The following is a 22,724-nucleotide window of genomic DNA, read 5'->3' as shown; positions in this document are numbered from 1 at the left end:
GTGGCCAGCTGAATATAGCCAGCAGTGTGCCCAGGCGGCCAACAGCATCCTGGCTTGTATCAGAAATAGCGTGGCCAGCAGGACTAGGGAAGCAGTTGTCCCCCTGTACTCGGCACTGGTGAGGCCACACTTAGAATCCTGGGTTCAGTTTTAGACCCCTCAGTGCAAGTCAGACATTGAGGTGCTGGAGTGTGTTCAGAGATGGGCAACAGAGCTGGGGAAGGGGCTGGAGCACAGGTCCTAAGAGGAGCAGCTAAGGGAACTGGGGGTGCTCAGCCTGGAGAGGCGGCGGCTCAGGGGAGACCTTATCGCTCCCTACAACAACCTGCAGGAAGGTTGTAGCGAGGTGGGGTTGGTCTCTTCTTCCCAAGTAACAAGCAATAGGACAAGAGGCAATGGCCTCCAGTTGCGCCAGGGGAGGTTTAGATTGGATTTCAGGAAAAATTTCTTCACCAAAAGGGTTGTCAAGCACTGGAACAGGCTGCCCAGGAAAGTGGTTTAGACAGCATCCCAAGAGGTATTTTAAAAACACATGTATGTGGCACCTGGAGACATGGTTTAGTGGTGGGCTTGGCAGTGCTAGGTTAACAGCTGGACTCAATGATCTGAAAGGTCTTTTCAATGGAATGATTCTACGATTCTATTATTTCCTCCCCCTCCATGCAAAACTAGTGAAGTACTTGCAGGGAGGACACCAGGTTCTGCAGCTCTCAGGGAAGCAACCTGATTCCCTCCACTCTTGCTTCCCTGATTTCAGTAAAAAATTCCTTCATCACAAGACTGAGAAAATGCAAAGTGGGGGCCCATGAAGACGAAGAGTCTTCTTTCCATAGCAGCTACTTCATTTCATATTAACACACACTTACAGGAAAGATCTGCCTGCCGCTCTGCCTGAAAACTAGATATTCAAATATATTTCCTCCGCTTCACGGCATTTAGGGTTTCTTCCCATCATGGCCTTCATTACTGAGCAAAGCTCCATATCCCTGCTCTAGGGGTAAAGAGGTATTCCTCACAAATTAGAGCCAATGAGAACAGAACCTGAGTCTGATGTGCCTCAGCCATGCCTTACTTGTGGACATAACACGGTCTTTCAGAAGGAATATGACAAATGTGTTTGAGTTATGTTGCGAGGGTTCATCACTTTTGCAAGAGGCACAGATAAATGGGCATCATGGGAAGTGAAAAAACATTAGTGTTTTCCCAAAGCTGTAACTGAAGAAGGATCCGCTTCACATGAAACAGTAGGGTGCCATAAATTTAACTGCTGGGAAAGGAAATAATTGTCCATCTTTCAATCTTCAAGAGCTGACTCCCTTATGGAAGTCATTCTGCAGCAAAATGCAGTATCACACGTGCAGCTCAAGGATGCTCAGTGACACTTAAGACCCTAAAACATACAAGAGACCAGGCTAGATGAAGTGCATATTCCATTTTGGACTTAAACTTAAAAATCAAGACAATCCTATGATAATTGCAGAAGTGAACTAGGTAACTTCTGAAACTCCAGAATCAAGTTTTTTCTCATAAGGCAATACAAAAACATCTAATTACAGAATCGCATAGGACTTTATTTGACTTCTGCCACGGTCAATGGCAGCCAAGTAAGTGGTGAGAAAGACTGGAACATCTACTTAGGCAAATGCTTTGGCCTCCATAGCCAATATGTAGGCTGCAGAGAGTAGGAGTGCATGAGATACCGAGACACCACATCAGATCACACAAACACAGACCACTTATTCCTTTGATCTCTGTCCAGCACTGTAGTGACACCTGTTCCCTCCATAATGCCATCAATCCTTCACAGAATGGTTTGGGTTGGAAGGGACCTTAAAGATCATCCAGTCCCACCCCTGGCCACGGGCAGGGACACCTCCCAGCAGACCAGATTGCTCCCAGCCCCGTCCAGCCTGGCCTTGAGCTCCCAGGGATGGGGCACCCACAGCTGCTCTGGGCAGCCTCTGCCAGCACCTCGCCACCCTCACAGTAAAGCATTTCTTTGTAATATCTAACCTAATTCTGCCATATTTTAGTTTAAAGCCATTCCCCCTTGTCCTATCACTACAAGCCCTTGTACAAAGTCCCTCGCCAGCTTTCCTGCAGGCCCTTCCTCAAGTACACCTCAATCCTGTATGATTCATCACATTTTTAAATAATTTGAGGACAGGCAAGTATGGCATATGGCTGGCTCCCTGGTTAAGAAGTTATCTTACAAGGTCCACTTTTGCCCCACAGAGGGAAAGCAGATGTGTAGAGACTGGCTGCTCAGCCTGTTGCGGACATGGGCACACACTGCTGCGTGCTTCTTCCCACCTGGGTTACAGAACGCTTCAGAGTTGAGGGACAGTGAACACAGGAGCAATTTCTGTCCTTCTAAAGCAGCAAAAGATTAACAGTAATATTAATTAAACATTAACATTAATTAAACTCTATCAGTCAAGGGAATTTTGGTTTGCTTTTGTATGGCTCCTGGAGTTTAATTTGGCCTACACACTAGCACAATACAAATAAATACCAAACCATACTCTCCCTCCACTCTCAAGTCATTAGAAGCATTTACTTCTTCACAGTTGCTAGGTTCTTACCTCCAGAAGCTTGTCCCCAACACGAACCCCTGCACGAGCTGCAGGACCCTCTTCTGACACGCGGGAAATAAAGATGCCCTGGAAACAAAACTACTCGTTAGAAGAGGTGGAGCCCGTTCCTCAACCCTCTAAAGAGTAAAGAGACCACTCCACCCCATTCAGCTTAAGGGAAAGGGGAAGTCCCTGGCTAATCCCGTACCCTAGATGTGGGCACAGGACAGCCACATCACCCCATTCAGGAGCTGGTAGACAGGGGAAAGATATCCCACGGCAGGGCTACCTCACAGGTGCGAAAGGGGAAAAGGGAATGACACTTCAATCTTTTTCCAGGGGGACGAGAGCGTAACACAGCTGATGCCACGGCACGCGTGGAAAACAACCCCATACTCTTTGCCTTGTGAGCCCTGCGCATCAGGACACAGATGGGGAAGAAACAGCTGCTCTCATTGCTGCTCTCTGCGGTCAGTTGTGCTCCAGAGGCAAGAGCCTGCTCAGCCCTGCCAGCTTCCTGCTTCGGGCTGCTCCCACCTTGCTCTGCAAGCCCAAACCAGCCACAAAGCTGATACACACAGACATCCAACCTCCAGCTACAGAGACTAGTCCCTGCAAGCGGGTGCCTTCAATAACTACACAGTCCAGGGTCTTACCTCATCATCGCCCTTATAGGGGGTGGAGCCCTTGCCCCCTGCGATGCTGATGCCCAGCCCCCCTGTCTGCCGCACGATAGTCAGTGTCAACTGGAAGTAGAATGGACACAGGTTACAGGTCAGTGCAGATTGGGAAAATACCCAAAACATCTTGAAGAGCAAGGGATGACTACTTAAAGAATAAGCACAAGAGTATAAACTTTATCTGCATGCACCCACTCAAATATTTGTGTAAGCTGTGGTATCCATGCCTCAAAGGCACCGAAGTCATGATACATTTCAACAAACAAATCCTTTTTCACAGTTGAGTTCTGACCCATATCCCAAGACTGAAAGTCAGTTTGCCTGTAATGAACACATTGGAATGAGATGTTCACCACAAAGTAAACTGAACAGCAGTGGGATGGGACTGGATAAAGAAACAGGGATAGTGTTCACATCACAGCCCAGCTCCACCACATGGCTCCCTTTGGGGTGTAATTCCATACAACTGCTGAGAGATTAAGGGTCACCCCAACATAGCGTGCAGTAACAAGAATGGCATCTCTTCCAGAATACCTTGGACAGATACTTGGCTTTGCTCTATCAACAGAAATCGATGTGTGATTCCAGAAAAGCCATTTGCTTTGTCCACCCAGCTCCTTCCTCTTCTCCCATCTGCACAGGCAGGCTCAAGACTGTGGCTGTGCAATCCGGAAATCTCTTCTCCTTCCTATATCCCCCTCTACATACCAAATTATGCCCACTTCCAATAGCAAAACTTTTGGTCAAACTTGAACTGAAATTGCTTATTATTCAGGACACCAACATAAACTGTTAATGTCACCCCAGATGTAAGAAGGAAGACAGGGAGTATGTGGTAGGATACAGGGAAAGGAATGGGACAGATAGGCCTCTCTCAGGGATCTGTCACAGCCAAGGACCAAGGAGCTGGTGAGGTAAGTGACAGAAATGTACAAAGGCTCCTGGAGAGAACCAAATTTGCTGTCCTCCAGACATCACTTCTCTGGAAACAAGTCCAGAACAGAGAGCGGCTGCTGCAGAGGTGTCTAGCTTCAACATCAGGTCTGCTTGGCCTAGGTCAGGCCACAGCGTGGGCAGCAAAAGAAGCAGGAAACTTGCTTTCCTTAGCCCCTCCCTTCAAATCTTTCTTCACTTTCTACGATGACAGAAGCAACAGCCTGTGGGGTTTCACATTCTGCTAAGTCTAAAACAGAACCAAAAAACCACCACAGGAAATGCAGAACTAAAATGGGGCTCCTGGCCATCTCCTTTGGTGCCCAGCCAAGAGGGTAGCTGAAAGCTGCTGGGGTCTTCACAAGGAAACCCCTGATTCTAGACAGACCAGCAGTAACATAGTCTCCAGCGCAAGACCTAGAGACTGAGTAAAATCCAAGTATTGAAAGACAAGGATTATTCAGGTGAGGATTATTTCATTTCATTCACTACCTCATTATTCAGAATATAAAGAATATTCATTACCTCATTATTCAGAGGAATGTGGTAAAGTTGTGAGTTAGCACTGCGTGTCATTGATAGCACACTTGAAAACCAGTTGTAGATCAGACTAACACTTCTTGTGTAAAGAGGTCTATTAGGATCTAACTACAAATACCACTTTTTTTTTCTTCCAGTCTCACTGGATTTTAGTAATGGTTTAAAGAGTTGTATCTATTGTCAACACAAAAGCTTCTAAAGATGATGGAAAACTAGATCTCCAGACAAGAAACTAGAGAGTGCTCTAACAACAGGATCCAGGTATTTCCAAGATAGCTGATGATCAATAGGACAGGATTGCTATTTTTGAGAATGAACAAGGAATATACAATGTCACTGGTTACAAAAAGTCACTTTCAGTTGTGCAGTAAGTTGATTGTGTAAACTAACTGAAGGATAAACAGCAAAACCCAAGGATTTCACAAATTCATAGAAACCAGACTGAAAATATGGGGAAATCTGCCAGAAAAGTCAACTGGACTAAGGGCTAAGAACCTTATGTCTATTGATATACACCTAAAAAGCAAAACACCTTTTTTTTTGTTTTTTAGTTTAGGAGGAAACAGACCTAATTAAGCTTAAAGACACTGCCAGAACAACAGCAAATGGTCTTGTGCTGGACATAAATCTGTTTAGGCTAGAAAGAAGATTTCAAACTGGCAAAGCAAATTAGTTCTCCCATAAAAACAGGTAAGAAACTGAACTGGTGAATGTTTGTTTGAAATCTATGAAAAGAATAAATGACATGAATATGAACCTGAGAAAGAAGGAACTGGACTCAGTAACCTGTAACAGCCTTTCAGTTTTATATTCAGTATTTCACATTACAGCCCAGACACTGCCTTTTGCACTAAACCAGTCAGTTATTTCTTCCTGAAAGCACATCTGTCCTAAGGCTGCTTCAGAGCTGCTTTGACTTCCATGACGTCTAGACTGATGCTCTGGACACATGGCAAACAGCTGCCCTAACAGCATGGACAGCACAGCTTCCACCCCTACAATAGCTCCTGCCAGTGACTTTCCTAGGTATTTTGCTCTTCTTGCAGGATCCACCCACTGCACAGCAACAGCTCATCTCAGACACACTGCCCAGATGACTCTGGCTCTTTTCTTTGCAGAAGGGGCAAGCTTTCATTAAGTGGGCAACATCTCCAGTGTTTCTTCCCAGTTCCTCCCAGACAGACAGGCATCGATGCCCTCCACAGAAAAGCATTACTGGGGAAAGAGAAGAGTGAGAAAATTGAAAAAAAGCTGCCATTTCAGCCTAAGAGTTGTCATCCCCCTGAACTCCCACTGGAGGCTAGGGGAAAATCCATTTATCATCGATGGCACCAAAGCACAAGCCAAGGAAGCATTTATATCTCCCTCTCCGCTCCTCTCCTCACCTTAGAACCTCCTGTGTTTCTGCCTATACGATGCCAGGGAACACACTCAAACAAGGACTGATTCCACCTCCAGCTATTTTTCATACATTTTTAATATACTACCTTTTAACAGATTCACTTGATCCAGAGAGACTTTCCAGCTTGCTGGGAATAAACATACCATTCTGCAGAAACTAAAAATGTTGCACACGTGGACTGGCTTGCTATTCAGTAGCAGCCAGGGATAGCGAAGTATTGCCCAAGAGACTTGAAACAGCATTCAGTGCTGTGCCTTGGAACTGCCAGCTGAGGATTTTTGCAACTTGCTCTTGGCAGGGGCACAGCAGACACAGAGGCAGCAAACTAGACATTCACAGGATTCAACTGCCAAAGCATGGAGCCGTTCTACCACAGATCCTGCTGAAAGACCAAGTTGTTTCTCCAGGCATACCCAAGGGAGTGGGGGTTTAAGGGCTTAATTTCCAGAAAACGGCAAGTTTCTGCATGGACAGACACCTTGTGCAACTTGCTACACCTCTGGATGCATCTAGGTGTCTAATCCCTCCATTTACTTCACTTGAAACTTTAAATGAGCCTGGATTGTCAACAGTGACACAGAAAATGCAAACATGCAATAGATACTTCTGATTTGTGTTTGGACAGAAGCACGATGATGTACCTGCATCACATGAAGGTGATGAACCACACTTCACTCCAACAGCAGCTGAAGAATTGATTTAATATCCTCAACAAGGAATAACCATTTTAAAAGTTGAAAGGACTGGATAACTTGTACCCAAAAGCTGAACAACTGACCAACATCTCTGATACATTTATAAAATTCTGGAATCATGATACCCTACAACAGCATTTACGTTGTGCTGTTAGACTAAGAGATTACACAGGATGATGCCTATAACTATCAGCTTGTCACCCTAGCACCAATTCCAGAAAAGTGAAGAACATGCATGCCTCTTAGCAGGCACACAGAAACAGCATCCATGCAGAACAGCTGAATTTTGTGAAAATTAGGTGTCTCAAAAAACACACACACTTCGATTTCATTCTTTGACAAGACTCTAAACCTGGATGATAAAGTAATAGCAAAGATTTAATAAGCAGACTTTTGTAAAACTCAAAAATTGTTATCACAAGACATTTTACTGACATCATAGGATGCTGGTTTTAGGTTTATATTACACAAGCTAAGAATCAGCAGAGGTCAAGTACTAGTCATCAGTGAAGAACCAAGAAGGAGGGTTCTGCCAAGAACTGTATAAGGTCTGATCTTATTCCAAATCACTGACAGTAAAAATTTTAATAGTTCCATATGAAGGGAGGCTAGAAGCCTTCAAATAAGAGAAGGGGGGGTACAGACATCTTTATCTTTTCATACAGTTAATAACTTTACAGGAAATGATCAATTAGTCCATGTTTGTAACAGCAAAGGAATTAGGGATACCCACTGAAATTTCAGCAGCAGGCTTTAAAAAAAAAGCTTCTTAATATAAAGCACAAGTAAATTATGTAATTTATTGCCACTAAATACTGTGGAACTACAATGTACGAAAGGGATTGGAGAGATCAGACAATTTCATAGACAGAAGCTCCACTGTGTCTAGTACAAAGGTATGAACAGTCCAGAAATCCTAAACTACAGATTGCAAGGAACTGGGAAAATACGAGCGAAAAGATCACCATGTCTTGCTAAAGTCTGTGGTTTCCAATCCCCAAAGAAAACCCCTCGCATCCACCATTACAGACGTCTTTTCATAGGCATCACACTCAACTGTGTGTCCTTCCAGGAACACCTCAGCAAAAGAGAAGGTACTTGCATAGCACAAAAATGCAAGAGACACACGGGAGTCCAGCAGCCAGAGGCACTGACTCACGAGGAAAGATTAGAAGAGTTAAATCTGTCTGGCTTCAGTAAGCAGTAACTTGTGAGGACAAGGGGATAGGCTGAAAATATCAGTGACCAAATGGAAGGTGGGAGATTACTGCATGAGCTATCGAGAACTAAATTAAAAACGAACAACGGAAAAAGGAACACGAAGGAAAGCTCTTGCCCTGGCAGACGAGCAGCCTGCTAGGCATGAGCAGAAGATTTTCTGGCTCTGATGTTATTTCTTCCTCTGTTCAGATGGGATTTTTAGTTACCAAGGGGATGGACACTTGCAAGGCAAAGGTAGTAGGGTACATATCAGAGTCGTCAAACACTTTGCTGTCTTCTTACTAAACACCTCTCCCCCCAGTTTAGTACTAATCAGAGACAGCACCAAACAATAAAAGTTTGCGAGCCAAAGTGACTGACAGCAGCATTAAGCAGACAGGACAGGCGACCTACAATGCTAAATGCTCTGGTGTACTCCTGCAGATCCCCTTCCCCAGATATTCCAAGACAGTGAACATTTCATTAAGTGAGGATGAAGAAATGATGCATTTTTAAAAATATTAAATGACTTCTGAACTATAAATAAAAAACTAGGTTCATCCAGATATGATTAATCTTGGTATGAATATATATAGATGTGAATACATAGCTATAGGTATGAATCATATATCATGATATATCACGGTTGGACTTGACAATCTTAAAGGTCTTTTCCAACCCAAATGATTATAGATAGATATGAATAGTCCTATTTATGTATGTGTGTGTCTATAGACATATGATTTCATCTTGAGGTAAGAAAAAAAAACGTTTACAGTGAGAACAGCCATTCACTGGAACAAACTCCCCAGGGACATGGTAGAGTCCCCAGCAGTGGAGGTTTTCAAGATGAGATTGGTCAGGGTGCTAGGTATCTCATCGAGGCTCCCTCTCCCACAAAAGGCTGGACCATTCTCACTCCCTTCCAGCCTGGTCTGTTTTATGATTCTATGATTAGTTCTTTCACTAATGAATTCCAGAAATAGGGATTTAAGAAGCTAGTACTTCCTCCTCATCACAATGGCCACTCGGGTTTCTCACAGGCATGTAAATGACAACAGCAAAAGAGAGGATCCTGAAAGGAACCAGGCTGGCTCAACTACGGAATGCAACAGGACAGAGTCCCTCTGGGAAGTAAAACATTCAACTTCTTAGATAAGCAATCTGAGTACTGGGCAAAGCTACCAGGCCTTCAACCATTCCCAGAACTGGAAATGGGACAAAACCCTAGACATGGAAGTCCTGCGGATTCAGCTGGCATGAGTGACACAAACACGTTATCTTTCTTCCTCTCTTCAGCAGTAAAGAGTTTTTATTCCTATTCTTACTGATTCTTTGTGTGTGGTAAAATCATTGGTATAGTCATTCATTTTGCATCATTCTGACTACAAAATTTCACTTACAAACTCCCCTCAGCCCAATAATTTTTTGCTGTTCTAAAGGTCCATTTTAGCCCATCATTTAATATACAATTAAAAGATTGAAAGGACTGGAGAATTTACAACTGTCTTCCAAAATCTGTTTCAACTTTGTGCTGCTAAGGGCACACAGCATAGTAGGAGAGTGTTTGTCCGAGGTGACAGTGAGATAAATGGAAAACTCTTGCACTAAACCTGGCATCACTCATTTCAGAACATACAAGCAGAGACATCCAAGTACCCCAACAGTCTGGAGGACCTTGATGATGAGAATGCAGGAACAAAAAGCTAGGTAGCTGACGAGAACTCCCATCCGTGAACAGAAACTATCACATTTGAAGTGGAAGAAAAACTACAGAATTTGGTGAACTGAAGTCTGAATACATTCTGACATGTTGTCCACAGTCAACCAACCTGAATTCAAGTAGAACAGGTGAATGAAAAAGCAGTGAGAAAGACAGGGAATGGAAATCTGTCTTACAAGAAAACACTAGAAGAATTTGGTTTCTTTAATCTACCAAAATGAAGGCTAGGAGTTGGGACTGACGTCCATAAAAATATACCATGGACAAGCAGACCAAAGGGTCAGATAGCAGGAAAGAGGGTTTTTTTCCCAAGCTAAAATAATGAAAACAATGAATTAACAAATGCAAGCTCAGCTTGAAAGTAATTTTTTTAATCATTCAAGAAGCAGAAATCTGGAGAAGTTTTCGGTTTCTCCCAGTAGGAGGAACCTGAATGTGTGCACACATGTCAAGTAACAGGAGAAAATAATCTATATTTAACAAAAAGTTTGACAGACTTATGAAATATGTTATCTCATTGCTAGTGGTGGTAGGAGACACGAGTTCAGGATTTCTTTCAAATAATCTAAGTTATCTTTATTGTAAATTTAACTCATTGCTCCTGAATTGAACAGCACTTTTTTTGGCTAAAGTATGTCTTCCAGAAATGGCAACTTATCCCAGTCTTGCCTCATTTCTGTTCCTAGATCCAAGCTGGTGATTGTCTTCCATCACAAAGCCTCAAAATTATTCCAGGATATAGCTTTCTCTTCTATTGACAGAGTCAGAAAATACTGTTGAGCTTCCAATAAGGCATTTAAAGGCATCCAAATGCTTAAGCCACATTAATTCCTACAGGGGTTATTTTAATGCCTAATTTTTTTGTATAATCCTCATCCTAAGCAGCAAGACCCGTATCTATTATATGCATTGTGTTTTCCTATTTCAAAATAGAAAATCAGATTCACAGTGGAGTGTTTCATTTAAACATGGTATCTTCCCTCTCTGTTAAACACACTACTCCATTGCTTCCTGTTCGAGAAAGCAAAACCAGATGATTGTGCCACACTCTTAGAGCAGGAAACTGCTGATAGTTCTGCATTTGTGTAAAAAATCACTCCACAGTTTGCTGCTTGGTCCTTAAGAAAGCTTCAGATCAGATAAAATTTGCATGATGAATAAGCAACAATCACACAAGTTATCTCTGTCACTTTGTAGGTGAACCGTATTCAAACTGTGCCTTTATAGACTTGCATGCAAAGCTGTACATCTACAAAACGAGATTACAATCCCTACCTCCAAACTGCTGGAGGGCCACAGCATAGGAAAGAACGCTAAGGGCCCTTCAACCCAGGAGGAAAAGGTCATTAAAACATTCCTATGGCAATAAATCAAAAGTCAGACAAATTCAAACAGAAAATACGGCATATTTTTTCCTTGCTCAGTGGGAACTTTCGTCATTTAAAAAAATTAAATGAGAGAAAGCAGGGTGTTGTACCTTCTCATAACTTTGAGAGAACTCCACCCTGTCAGAAACTATATTCTAGTCAAGCCAGCTGAGCAAATCCAGGTGACACGATCTTTCTTGCATTATACAAGAGAGTTTTATTTAATCTTTTCAGGGTTTAGAACTTACAGGTCACATTGCGGGAAAGTCAAATGTGCTGCATAAGAATTCTAAACCTGACAATGTCCTGATGAGTACGTGGTCTCACCCAGTAAATAATAAAACCAGACCAAGGTGCAGGGGTCCAAGTGTAAAGCATCACAGCAGCAGCACTGAGATGAACAGAAGCGCTGATGACGGCAGGGCATCACGATGCTACGCACTAAGTGGGCCAACCTTTTCAAAGCTGAATCCCCTTAACACTGGATGCTTCAGGACCCAGCTGTGCTGTCAGAGGCTGCCTCTGGTGAACGGTAATTGTGGTGCCAAGTACGAGGCCTGCATTCAGACACAAACAGTAGTATTTCTGAGCTATTTCCACATGACAAGACTCCTTTATGGAGAAGACTCGACTCGCTTCTGACTCCAGAGCGACAGGGCAGGACATCTGAGCAGAAGCAGCTGACGGGATCTTTCCCACCCTCCGGCAAGGAAGTGAAGGCACTTCGAGCATCTAAGATCAGCCTAGCTTTCTCCTAGGGAGGGAAATTAGCAGTGTATCCTTCCTAGACAGCCTTGTGCATCACGGGAGAAGCAAACACCTGGGAAGCTCCTCAGTCAGCACAAGTTTTGCCAGTGCAGAGCCCTTCATGACTTAGAAATTTTCAGGTGCTCTGCAGAAGACGGCAAACGCAGAAGGATGCCATCAGCTATTACTGCAGACAAAGAAGCATTGGTCACTTAAACAGAATTCAGGACCTTCTTTCCACTATTATCTTCAATCTGCACAGCAGCTCTTTCTGGACTATTCCTTCAACAATTATCAGAAAACAGACAGACTTCAGGTGCAACCTCGCGCCTTCAAATAGCAGCTCGGTATGCTTCTCTTCCAAAAGCCTTCTACAACCCAGATACAGCCATTTCTGCAGTGCAGATGGAGACCAAGACAAAACATTGGGAACAGAGTCAGCGGTGGAACCCTGATAGCCACATAAGATACCATGTGCTTGAACAAAATTATTTCTTTCACTGTAGTAGACTCCCATTGGCACTAACAGCTAAAGGAGCTTTGGAAGTACCAGCTGCATGCATAGCACCAAGCTCCCAACATCCTGATGGCAGGGTGCTGACAGAAGTTAGGCAGATGTCTCCACCTCTACTCTGACATGTTTAGTCTTTGGCTCCGGAGTATGGTTTAGGCTCAAAGAACAATCAGTACTTCCTTCTCTCCGAGAGCTGTATGAAATTATACAAGGAATGTGACAGCAGCATTATGAACTTAAACTGCGCTGCTCAAGGGGCTCCCCACTCTTGCTCCATTTCATCAGCCTGCTGGTTTAGCTATCACAGGCTCTTCTCAAGGACACGAAGGACATGAAATCATCCCTGGAAACAGCAGGTACATGCTGTTTCTGGGACTGGTCACTTCCAAAGCTAATTAATTCTCTACTCGGATGTTAAGAAGTCTTTAAGGTCCTGAATATTTCTCCTGTTGTCCTCCACCTAATCACCAAGGGGCACATGCTTTTCACAGTCGATGTGCTAGGAAAGGCGGCAAAGGCAGCCCTCTCGGTGTGAGTGAGGAGTCCCAGCTGCACAGGGCCCCAGTTCAGCTCGAGTCCCACAGTTCACTCTCTCCGGTGTTTCTGGAGACTGAATCTTCCACACGAGCTGCTGTCCTGGTAGGTGGCCAACGTGATTCCACTAAAATGATAAGAGTATCACTGACCGGAGAGGTCAGCAACCATCCACTGAGCTGAGCACTCCCCCAGAGCTGTAGGACAATCAATGGCTTCCCAAAGCTGGTCTGCTCTGGGGCGACTTCAGCTACCACCACACACCTGGTAGATCTCTGGTACGCTTGTCCTTGGAGCTACACTACCACATTGCTCTTTACAGTGAGGGAAGAGATCTGCACAAAAGAGACAACAGAGCAGACCTGGGGCCTCTAACCAGCTACCTTCACCAGCCACCACAGAGAAGTTCTAGGCACTTCCATTAGATGTGGGCAGAGCACAGGCAGGAGCCGAGGAAGACGAAGGCAGACTGTTTCCTGATACAAGACTGAGGTTTCCTGGGCCCATGCACCTTCAGGAGCAAGAAAACTCTGCAAATGCAACACAACATCTAACAGCTGGAAAGAAGGACCAAGAGCAGTGATTTCCTAAATGAGGGATCAGGAAGCACCTGACTATACTCACTTTTGCCTCTGACTGACAGAAGAGCTATGCAAACAGAAACACAGGAAATATTACACTTCTCTGTGATCTAGAGTGAAGATGGACAAATCTTCAGGACACACTAAAAGTGGACTGCATCTGAGCCAGCTCATGTTTTGCCTGAAGTGGAAAAGATTTATCTTCCCCCCAGAAAGTCTTACTCCAAAACCAAGGAACAAAATCCTCCATTTTACACGTGAGGGATTAGGAAGAGCCAAGTTCACAGAGACAACCAGGCCAGCACTCTCATGGGTCCGGTACCACTGCACTGTCCTAAGGGAAGAAACCTTCATGCAAGCCACTGGTTCTGACACAACAGTTTCTGCCTCTTTGCTGGTGGCACTCTGCTTCCAACAGTTCCTTGGAAACACTGCCTGCAGAAAGCCCACTGACCCAAAGGATCAGGCAAGCATACTGAAAACCTGGAAACAAATTCAGGAAGTTAATCATAATCAGAGGATGAGCTAAGGCAGCAAGACTTTAAACTTGGGTACAGAACATCACACATGTGCTTTACGGACCTTCTAGTGCCACCTGCCTCTTTCTGACATCCCAAAGTGCTACGCGTGAAGACTTGAGGGGATTCGACAGGGGGAGATGCACGAGTCATTACCTTCAGTCCACCTTTCTCATGGAATGGCACAGTGTGAGTTAGATCCTCCTCCCTCTCCCAAAGGGTCATACACAGCACTCAGCAGATTCCTGAGGCTTCCATTCCTTCAGGGTTACCCACCACCCCTGGAAATATACCTTTATTTTCTTCCACTTTCTCTTTCCTCAGTGCATAGCAAATAGGAACTGCACTTTCCACTTCAGCTCCCTTTGTTTGGTTTTTTTTTACATTTCTTCCATCTCACTCCTGATCTGCAGCAGCCATTCTCACCTCAGGTATGGAAAAGTAGGGAAAGGAGGTGAAAGCAAAGGGAGGAAACAATCATTGTGTTTGTGATCAGTCAGGTCCAGAAGCCACTTGACCCAGAGAGATCAGTTTCCCCTACAACAATGGGTGAGCCTGGGAAGCAAATCAAGCAGACTGAATGATTTTTGGCAGAGAGAGAACAGTAGGAATGGTACAGACCTCTTCCTCCTCAATGCGAGCAGGTTCAATCAGCAGATTATTGGCTTGATCAAACGACACCCCCTGTTAGGACAGGAACCAGCAAAGAGGCATGCGGATTAGTGGAGCATAAACCAAACCCGCCACCACTACCACCACCACCCAACACACAAACGCACGCCACTCCGACAGGTCTGGCCGCACAGCACCAGAGTGGACCCCACTCACACCACTCCTGATTACCACCTACCAGCGAGAACCAGCGACAGGGCTGCTCCGGGGGCTCACAACATGCAGAGTGTCAGTGCTCTTTGGCCCAGCTAACTGGAAGCTGCATCTTTAAGGCCGTTATTTTGTCTGTGTTGGCACTCTGAGGCTGTGACCATGAAGCTCACAAGCTGAACACTATTAGCTGATTTTACTCCCTCTGTACCAAGTCATTCAGTGAAGAAGGAGGGATTAAACACCACAGGATAAAAGCACAAAGGGACCTCTGGTGCCATCCAGCTGCTGCACAGGAACAAAGCAATCCCAAATCACACTGCACTGGTCCCTCCTGCAAAGGGAAGAACCTCCAGTGGAACAGCACATCCTGCCAGACACTCAGGGAACCTGCTCCCAAAAGCAGGAAACCTTAGAATTCCTCTTGAAAACCAACTGTCTTTACAAGAACACCCCTGATTTAAGGATTCAGCCTCCTGCACACCCCGTCCTACCTCCTTCTTCAATGCATGTATGCAGCACCTCTTACTTGAAACTCCACTGTACAGGGACACTGCTCCCCACGTTCCCACTTCTGGAAGACAACTCAGGAGGTAAGCTAATAAATCTGCCTTCATGAAGCAGGCATCCAACCCAGCCCCACAAAAAGGAAAACTGTGACTTCCAAGCAGAAGGCTTAGCCGATAACAAAAGTAACTTTCCGATAGAAACACCAAACCTGTGGTCTCAACACCTACACAGACTCTGCAGGCTTTGCCAATGGGTCAGCTTTGAGTCCCTGACTAAATAAGCTTTTGGGCGAGGGCATTTCCCGATATGACAGGTCTTGGATGAAAGGGACTCAAGATGGCTTCACACATTCTTGCAAGCAGCAGCAACTCCTTTTCATTTCAAAGAGCTTCACAAACAGCAAGGAAACTATATGACTCATCCCTAGGAACAAGGGATGAGCTGTAGCAGCTCAGATACAGCAAGGCAAACATCCACTGAGACAAAGGCTCTGAAACAAACCTGAGTGCAAGAACCTTCCTCTGAGCAATCTGAACTCCAGCGTGGGGTGGAAACAATCCCAACAGTTTGGAGTGTGTGTGGTAACAGCAAGAACAGATTTTACTCCAGCATCTCCACCAGTTCAGAGACTCACATCTCACCCATGAGATTTGCTGGTGTCAAACTATGATGGAGATTCAGCCACACCCCGAACCCTGCCTACCAAATACACCTCACAAAACCATCGCACCAACTTCAGTAAGAACTGGTCTAACCTCATGCAGGGTCTCTCACCAGTGTACTCCTATTCCATCCTGTGAGGATCCTCCTCGAACAAGAATCTCTGCGTGTCCCTAACCAAACAGGGTAATTCAGCTGAGTAGACCCAAGGACCTCCTATCTCACCAGCCCCCATCAAAAACAAAAAGGCCCATCGTGGCCCCATGGTAATGGCAAAACTTGAGAACAAAAATTCCCCTAAATCCCAATGCACACCCCAGACTGCATCTGTGCTGGGGCAGACACAGTTGTGTAACCAACGGGAAGGGCACACTTCTCTCTGCTCTCTCTACCCGCTCCTCTCCAGGAAGCACCGTGGCAGAAAAACAAGTGTAAGCAGCCTGAACGTAAGCCTGAGATTAGATCCATCCAGGGATAAAGCTCATCCTGTTGCAAATGAGGTGAAACAACCAGCAAGCAAGGAGGCGACTGAAAGGAATGGAAGAACCTGTCAGTGATGGGACAAAAGAACTGTTCTTGCAGCACAGAACACATCATCACACATAATAGGGAGGGTGCAAGAATCTGGATACAGCGCAAGGAGTCAGACATAAACAACATGGCACAGCTCTTGGACAATATGAGCCCCAGAATGGATTGCAGCTCTCCCACCCTCAGCATGTCTCTCCTGAAGTGCTGGAACATCTTGCCAATGTTTTCATTGGTATCACATCAACCTGTTTGGTAATTCAAAGTGGCAGAAGGGAGGTCTGGCACCCCTCTGACCTTCCCCCCTCCCCACAAGACCTTACCTTCACTGAGGGCTGAGCAGATAAAGCTCCATTCTTTTTGTCATCCTCATCCCATGCTTCTTCTTGATCCTCGGGCTCTGTGTTGTTATTGCAGCCTCCTAACTCCTCTTCCTCTTTGGGGACTCCATCACTGTTCAGCCCCTGAAGGAGGGCCACCACTGCCTCTGGCTTGGGCAGTTTAGTTATCTTGAAGTGTTTCTTATAGTGGGGCGTGTCCTTGCGGATAAGCCTCTGTTTCTCCACTGGGAATGGTCGCTCTTCATCTTCATCCTCACCCTCACTCCGTATTAGTGTGTCCTCAGCAAAGTGTACAGTGGGCTACAAGAGCAAAGCCCCAGAAAGGTTGTGAACCTCAGGTAACAGACATATGTGGAGGCAGTGCAGAAACCTGCTGTCCCCCCACTACCAACACAGGCAAAGCCAGTGCTGCTGCTTTTGTGCTAAACACGATGCAGGAATACACGTTAAAATTCTACCATGCTTGCCTTCTTCCATATCAACCCTTTCACTCAGATGCATCTTCTGTCAGCTCCAGGGATTGAGGGCACTCAAACCTGTAACTCCGATTTTCTGCATAGTCCCTGTCTAGCTCCCACACTGTCCTTCCTAGTCACCCATGGACCCAGCTCCCACAGGCTGCCTGAATCTCTACTTGCACTTGGCTTCCACAGCCTGTATCTGCCTCCAGTGATGCCCGAATCACACTCCGTACCTCCATTTACCATTTTCTCTGAAACTTTTTAAGTCCTTCCACTTTTTATCATGACCCTGCTGCAGTTCCTAGGCTCCTACCTCATTGTATTCCACTTCCACATCATCCTCCTCTTGGTCAGCAACTTCCTTATGCTCCTCTTCAGCTCTGGGCTTCACCTCCTTCTCCAGCTCCCGCATCTCAGGCACCTGCCCATTTGGCCAGCTTCTCTCTCCCTCTTCTGCCTGCTCCTCTCCCCTAAAGTCAGCAGAGGCAGTGCTGTTGGAAAGGTGGGAGTCCTCGCTGCGATTTGACATGGCGCTCAGCCTCTTCTCCTGAGAAGATGATCGTAAAAGTCAAGAGGAAACCAAAGCAGCAGACAGAGCAATGTAGTGTGACTGGAGAAAGCCGGGATATGATCTACCAACAGAACCAGCTTTTTCTTGAGGCTCCCTGCTGCTTTCCCTGACAAGCCTGCTGCATCTCACCTAGGTCCCACCCCTGTTCCACCATCTGTACAGGCATTTATTCTTAGCATCACACCTGGGCAGCAAAGATGCCTCCTCCAAGCACTCCATTCCCATTATTCTTTACTAGGAATATCACAGCTGCCTTTTCTTCTCCCTCTTATTTTCATCCTCCCTGCGTTATGACAAAAGTGGCACCAACGCACACAGTTCCCCTTATATTGTTCTCTGTCTCCTGGTTGCATCTCCTGCTCTACCACAGTGGCCCCAGCTGACACCACAAGGCAGATTTCCAGCCCTTGGAATCCAGGCAATCCATGCTCAGTTCCTTCCAACCTTTCCTAAAAGCAAGCTCTTTCTGCCCAGCTTATGCATGCTGTCCCCCCAACTCCCCAAGCCTGCTACACGTTCTCAATAGTTATCCATCTCTTAGTGAAGAGCACTCACATCTGAGTTAGGAGAATTCAGGTTCGTGTCAGGCTTTGCAGCATGTACCTCGTTGCGCCGAACTTCAATCACTTTCTTCATAACCTTCAGCTCACTGGGATGAGGGGTTGCTCTGCGCTGTAAGCCCTACCGAAGAAAAACACGCAGGAGGCTCAACAGTCAGAGCAGCATGTGCCATGCCTCAAGATTGAACTACCTCAAATAACATGTTTTATCAGAGTGTCAGAGCCCCAGCTGGACATAACCTAAATGTCACATTGCAGGATCTGATCAGGGCCTCTCCACTACTATAGCCTGTAGCTGAGAAGAGGAAAGAAAAGAGAGGCAGAGAAAACTTCTTAGAGCTCACTCTCAAGACATTAGCCTGCTCTCCATCTGATAAAGGGACTGGGGGGGGGGGGGGGGGGAATTAGAGATGGGAGGTTTTAAATCGTGCTTCAGGCCTAGTAAATGCAAAATCATCAACACAGAAACCCCTAAGGGAACACACATGTGGAGTATCTTCTTAATCCCTCTGGTGTTTCTTAGTATGTCTGACAAGCCCATATACTACCAGCATTTGTGATGCTTCACTAATTCCATCCCAGCTGAGAGTCAAGAAAACCAGTATTCTAGAATTAGTAACAATGGTAAAAGCAATCAAAAAAACCCCACAAAACCCTCCAAACACCAGCAGCATATGCATGCTGCAAGGACAGATGCAAATATAATTTACTAGAAGGATTCAGATCTCAAGAGAATCTCTCTCCACAAACTAAAAAAGGGGGGAGGAGGGGGGAAATGCCTGCAGAAGATTTAAACAGAGTACTCACTGAAAACTGAAACTTTTATCCTGTCCTTTGCATCTGCAATTAAAGAAAAATAATCTTCCATAGTTTTGGAGGGTGCCTGTCTACAATGCATAGCTACTTTAGTAACAGGACACTCCACAGCATGGGCTTGCACCTGGCTCCATGGCTTGGGGTGGTGGAGATTGCCAGCCTCGAGTTTGGCTGTGCAGCTCTCCCCACTGAGGGGGGATTAACTAAAATCCAGTCCTGACAGGACTCTTGACTATTAGCATCTCGCGACTACCCAAATGCTCCACGGGCAGGTTAGCAGTCACAACTCAGCTCCCACGGGACAGCTGTCAAAATGTAAATCTGCACAGAGGCTCTCAGGGAACTCTCTTTTGTACCTGGCTTGTCTCCTCAGGGCACCAAATGCCCTTCAGACTGCAAAAATACAGTACATGCCTGCAGCAGTATTACAGGGTGAAACACGAACACCATAGTGGCTCCCCATCTTAGGAAAAAAGTTTAGGTTGTGCCAGTGTCTCCATAGGGAACTAATAAGCTTCCAGAAACTCTTCTTCTTACCCGTCTCTCAGCTCCAGACTCCTCTTCATCATCTACTTTGGGTTCATCTAGGAACTGAATCACGCTGACTCTGTTTAAATTGGTGTCCGTCCAGCTCTCCTCCACACTGTTCTGCAAAAGATTCTCTGGGGAGAAAGATAACACAGTAGGAGCTACTTTCTGAATGAGCAAGGTTGTAGGCTTGGATGAAAGACAGTTCTCAACCCATTAGGGCACCTCTGTTGTATTCACCCACGGCATCAAACCACAGAGGCCTTGAGGACAAAGGGTGTAACCTCCAGATTTTATCACCTCTTGTACGTCTCCTACCAGACCTACAGCAGCTTCTACAAAAGCACCTGAATGGTTCAGTTCCAGCACTTCTTACCCAAGAACTAAGGAAAAGGTAGGATTAAGGCACAAATTGGAAGTATTGACACAAGAATACCATTGTGATAGTAAGCAAACCTCACAGACAACTACCTGGTCAACAGACCAAAGCAGAAGACTCTGAAGACTAGGCTGCAGCTTCTTTACCACCTGGCAGAGAAGCAATTTCTCAGTTTTAACCACCTCTGCCTTGTAAAGTTGCCACCAGCCATCCAGGAGCCTAGGTCTGCTACAGGTATCACAGTAACGAAAAACAGTCCAACCAAGTAGAGAGGAAGGTGCAAGGCCTCTTTCCCAAGCACTCTTCAGAGAATATGGTACTGCAGACAGTGCTCATAATGCGGTTTCTTACCTAGGCTAGGAGAGGGCTGCTGGGGAAGCAGGTAACAAGTGAGAACTTTTTCTCCTGTCTTCTCATCATCCTCTGTTTGGAATTTGAGCATGGGCTGGGACTGATTCTCTGCCAGCCACAGGGCTTTCAAGTTAAGATTTGTCAAGGCAAAAGGCAAGTTCTGCAGTCTGCAAAAGAAAAGAACTGCTGGTTAAACTTACTTGGTAACGAAGGAGCTTCAACTCAGCTCCAGACTGCTTCGGCTACATTGGAGAAGGACAGCGCCAAGTCACTGCAGGATCCCTCAACTCTTACCACACTGAAGCAGCTGGCTTGTGCCCTGTGGCTCTGCCGCCACCACAGACTGGGCTCTGGTAACCCACCCTCATCAGTTTGCTAATTAGGCAGAGGACAGCTTCTATCAACAATGTGAAAATGGTGAACTTTGAAGAGCGGTTTGAGGGCAAAAAACCTATGATTTCACAGACCAGTACACAGAGAGTGTTCCAAACAGAAGCTCTGGTCAGCTTCCAACTGCTACAAAAAAACAGCAGCCTCAGCTAACAGAACTGCAGCTAAAATCTGCAGGAATCTTTCAGAACAGATCACAGATATTGGCACACCATAGGGTTGTCCACGTCACAAACAAGGCTTTGACACCAATCACCTGAGGGCTGACGACACAAAACTAAAAAAATCTGCAGGAAGGAAGACAGTGGATCAGGGATGTCCCCTAAGCTTTATTTCACACATGGCAGAATGTCCCCACACGTCTGCATTAATTCTACCCTGTATTCAAATAACAGGGAGAAGGGCTTAACAGGCAAAGCTTGAGACACACACGCCTCTTTCCAGAGCCCTAAGCAGCCAGTCTGGGCTTCTCCAAGCTGTGGATGCTGGGATCAGCACAGACCCAGTGTCTCCCAAAACACACCAGCAGCCTCTTCAGCCACATGCCTACAAGCCTGTTTACCCTCCCTGCTGCTGACCTGTTCCCGGCCACATCCAGGACGTGAAGCTCAGTGGTGTTAGCAAGCTCTGGTGGCAGGAGAGCCAGGCGGTTGTCTCGCAAGGACAGCACGTTCAGATTGGCACAGCCTCCAATCTCAGCTGGAAGGGATGTCAGCCGGTTCCGATCCACGTTCAGGTTCGTCAGCTTGGCCAGCTTGCCAAGGGACTTTGGTAAGGCCTAGGAAGGAGATGATTCAGTTGTTGCAAAAGATAAGAGTAGCAGAATAAAGGCATAAAGGCACAGAGCCTTCTGTCCAGGGAAAAAAGCTGCCTTCTGTCCTAACACAGACACATTTTCAATAAAGTTGTCATTACAACTTTGGGACAGATTTTCTCTCAGGTTCACTAACTGTTATATGCCAACTCTTACCTCAGCACAGCACGCTCAGAACACCACTGGTCAAGATATTTCTCCTGTTCATCTGTCCATCCCCAGTACTTGTGTTTTAACAATCAAATCGTGAGCAGTTTGGAGCAGGGCCATTCTAAATTACACTACTCCATGACCCCTTGCCAAATGCAGTTTTTGATGTAGTCCTGCTCCCATCAGATTGGATGGGCTTCAGGACTGGCTATCCTAGAACCAGCATCCTAGCTATCCTAGAGATTTTTTCAGAGAAAAAGAACTGAGAGAAAGCAGCTTCCACCAGGGTCTTCCCAAGAGCCTGCGAGCCAGGTGAAACCGTGCATCAAAGCAGCTGAAGGGAGAGCAGCTGCAGCACGCTCAGGAATGCAGCTCAGAAGCCAGAAGACAGGAGAAGATCCCTGGCACGTGGACAGCACAGAAGAGGCAGGGTGGCTGCTGGTGTACTTACTGTCAGCATGTTCTCTGTCAAGATGAGTTCTGACAGATTTTCACAGTCCCCAATTGATTCTGTCACCTCTGTCAGCCGATTCTGGTCCACCTTGAGGATGGAGAGCTGCTTCAGCTGACCTGGCCAGGGCAACAAGCTAGGTGTGAACTAGGCCACAGAGATAATGACACTGTTCAGGCACTACCTTTCTTCCCTCCCCATCAGGGCTTGTTCACAGGTTTCACCTAATGATGATGCAGATCAAGAACCTGAACTCGTCCTGTAGAGTTCTGTTCACCAGTATCACCTGCTGCTGCTGCACTCAACTACTGCGACTACGTCCATCAAACCCTACTACCTTGTTACACACACTCTTGCCTGAAGACCCCCCACCAGGAGCACT

General features: G+C 45.8%; 1 protein-coding gene across 42 annotated transcripts in view; it reads right to left on the bottom strand.

The window, feature by feature from the left end:
- SCRIB (scribble planar cell polarity protein) overlaps window positions 1-22,724 on the bottom strand; it is a 116,604-nt gene that overhangs the window by 64,620 nt on the left and 29,260 nt on the right. For 40 of the 42 annotated variants that reach the window (XM_055703698.1, XM_055703697.1, XM_055703653.1 and 37 more), the window contains exons 9-18: window positions 22,343-22,461; window positions 21,506-21,705; window positions 20,538-20,704; window positions 19,817-19,941; window positions 18,459-18,584; window positions 17,646-17,879; window positions 16,854-17,171; window positions 14,632-14,694; window positions 3,233-3,322; window positions 2,586-2,663 (exon numbers count right to left, since the gene is read on the bottom strand). In XM_055703698.1, the coding sequence (XP_055559673.1) occupies window positions 2,586-2,663; window positions 3,233-3,322; window positions 14,632-14,694; window positions 16,854-17,171; window positions 17,646-17,879; window positions 18,459-18,584; window positions 19,817-19,941; window positions 20,538-20,704; window positions 21,506-21,705; window positions 22,343-22,461 (1,520 nt within the window). The remainder of the gene's footprint in view (window positions 1-2,585; window positions 2,664-3,232; window positions 3,323-14,631; window positions 14,695-16,853; window positions 17,172-17,645; window positions 17,880-18,458; window positions 18,585-19,816; window positions 19,942-20,537; window positions 20,705-21,505; window positions 21,706-22,342; window positions 22,462-22,724) is intronic. The other 2 variants (XM_055703655.1, XM_055703662.1) reach the window with 2 other exon arrangements.

Source organism: Falco cherrug, chromosome 3 (assembly GCF_023634085.1).
Source record: "Falco cherrug isolate bFalChe1 chromosome 3, bFalChe1.pri, whole genome shotgun sequence".
Classification (NCBI taxonomy): Eukaryota; Metazoa; Chordata; class Aves; order Falconiformes; family Falconidae; genus Falco; species Falco cherrug.
The sequence above is the reverse complement of the archived record's forward strand: the minus strand, read 5'-3'. Positions and strand labels throughout refer to the sequence as shown.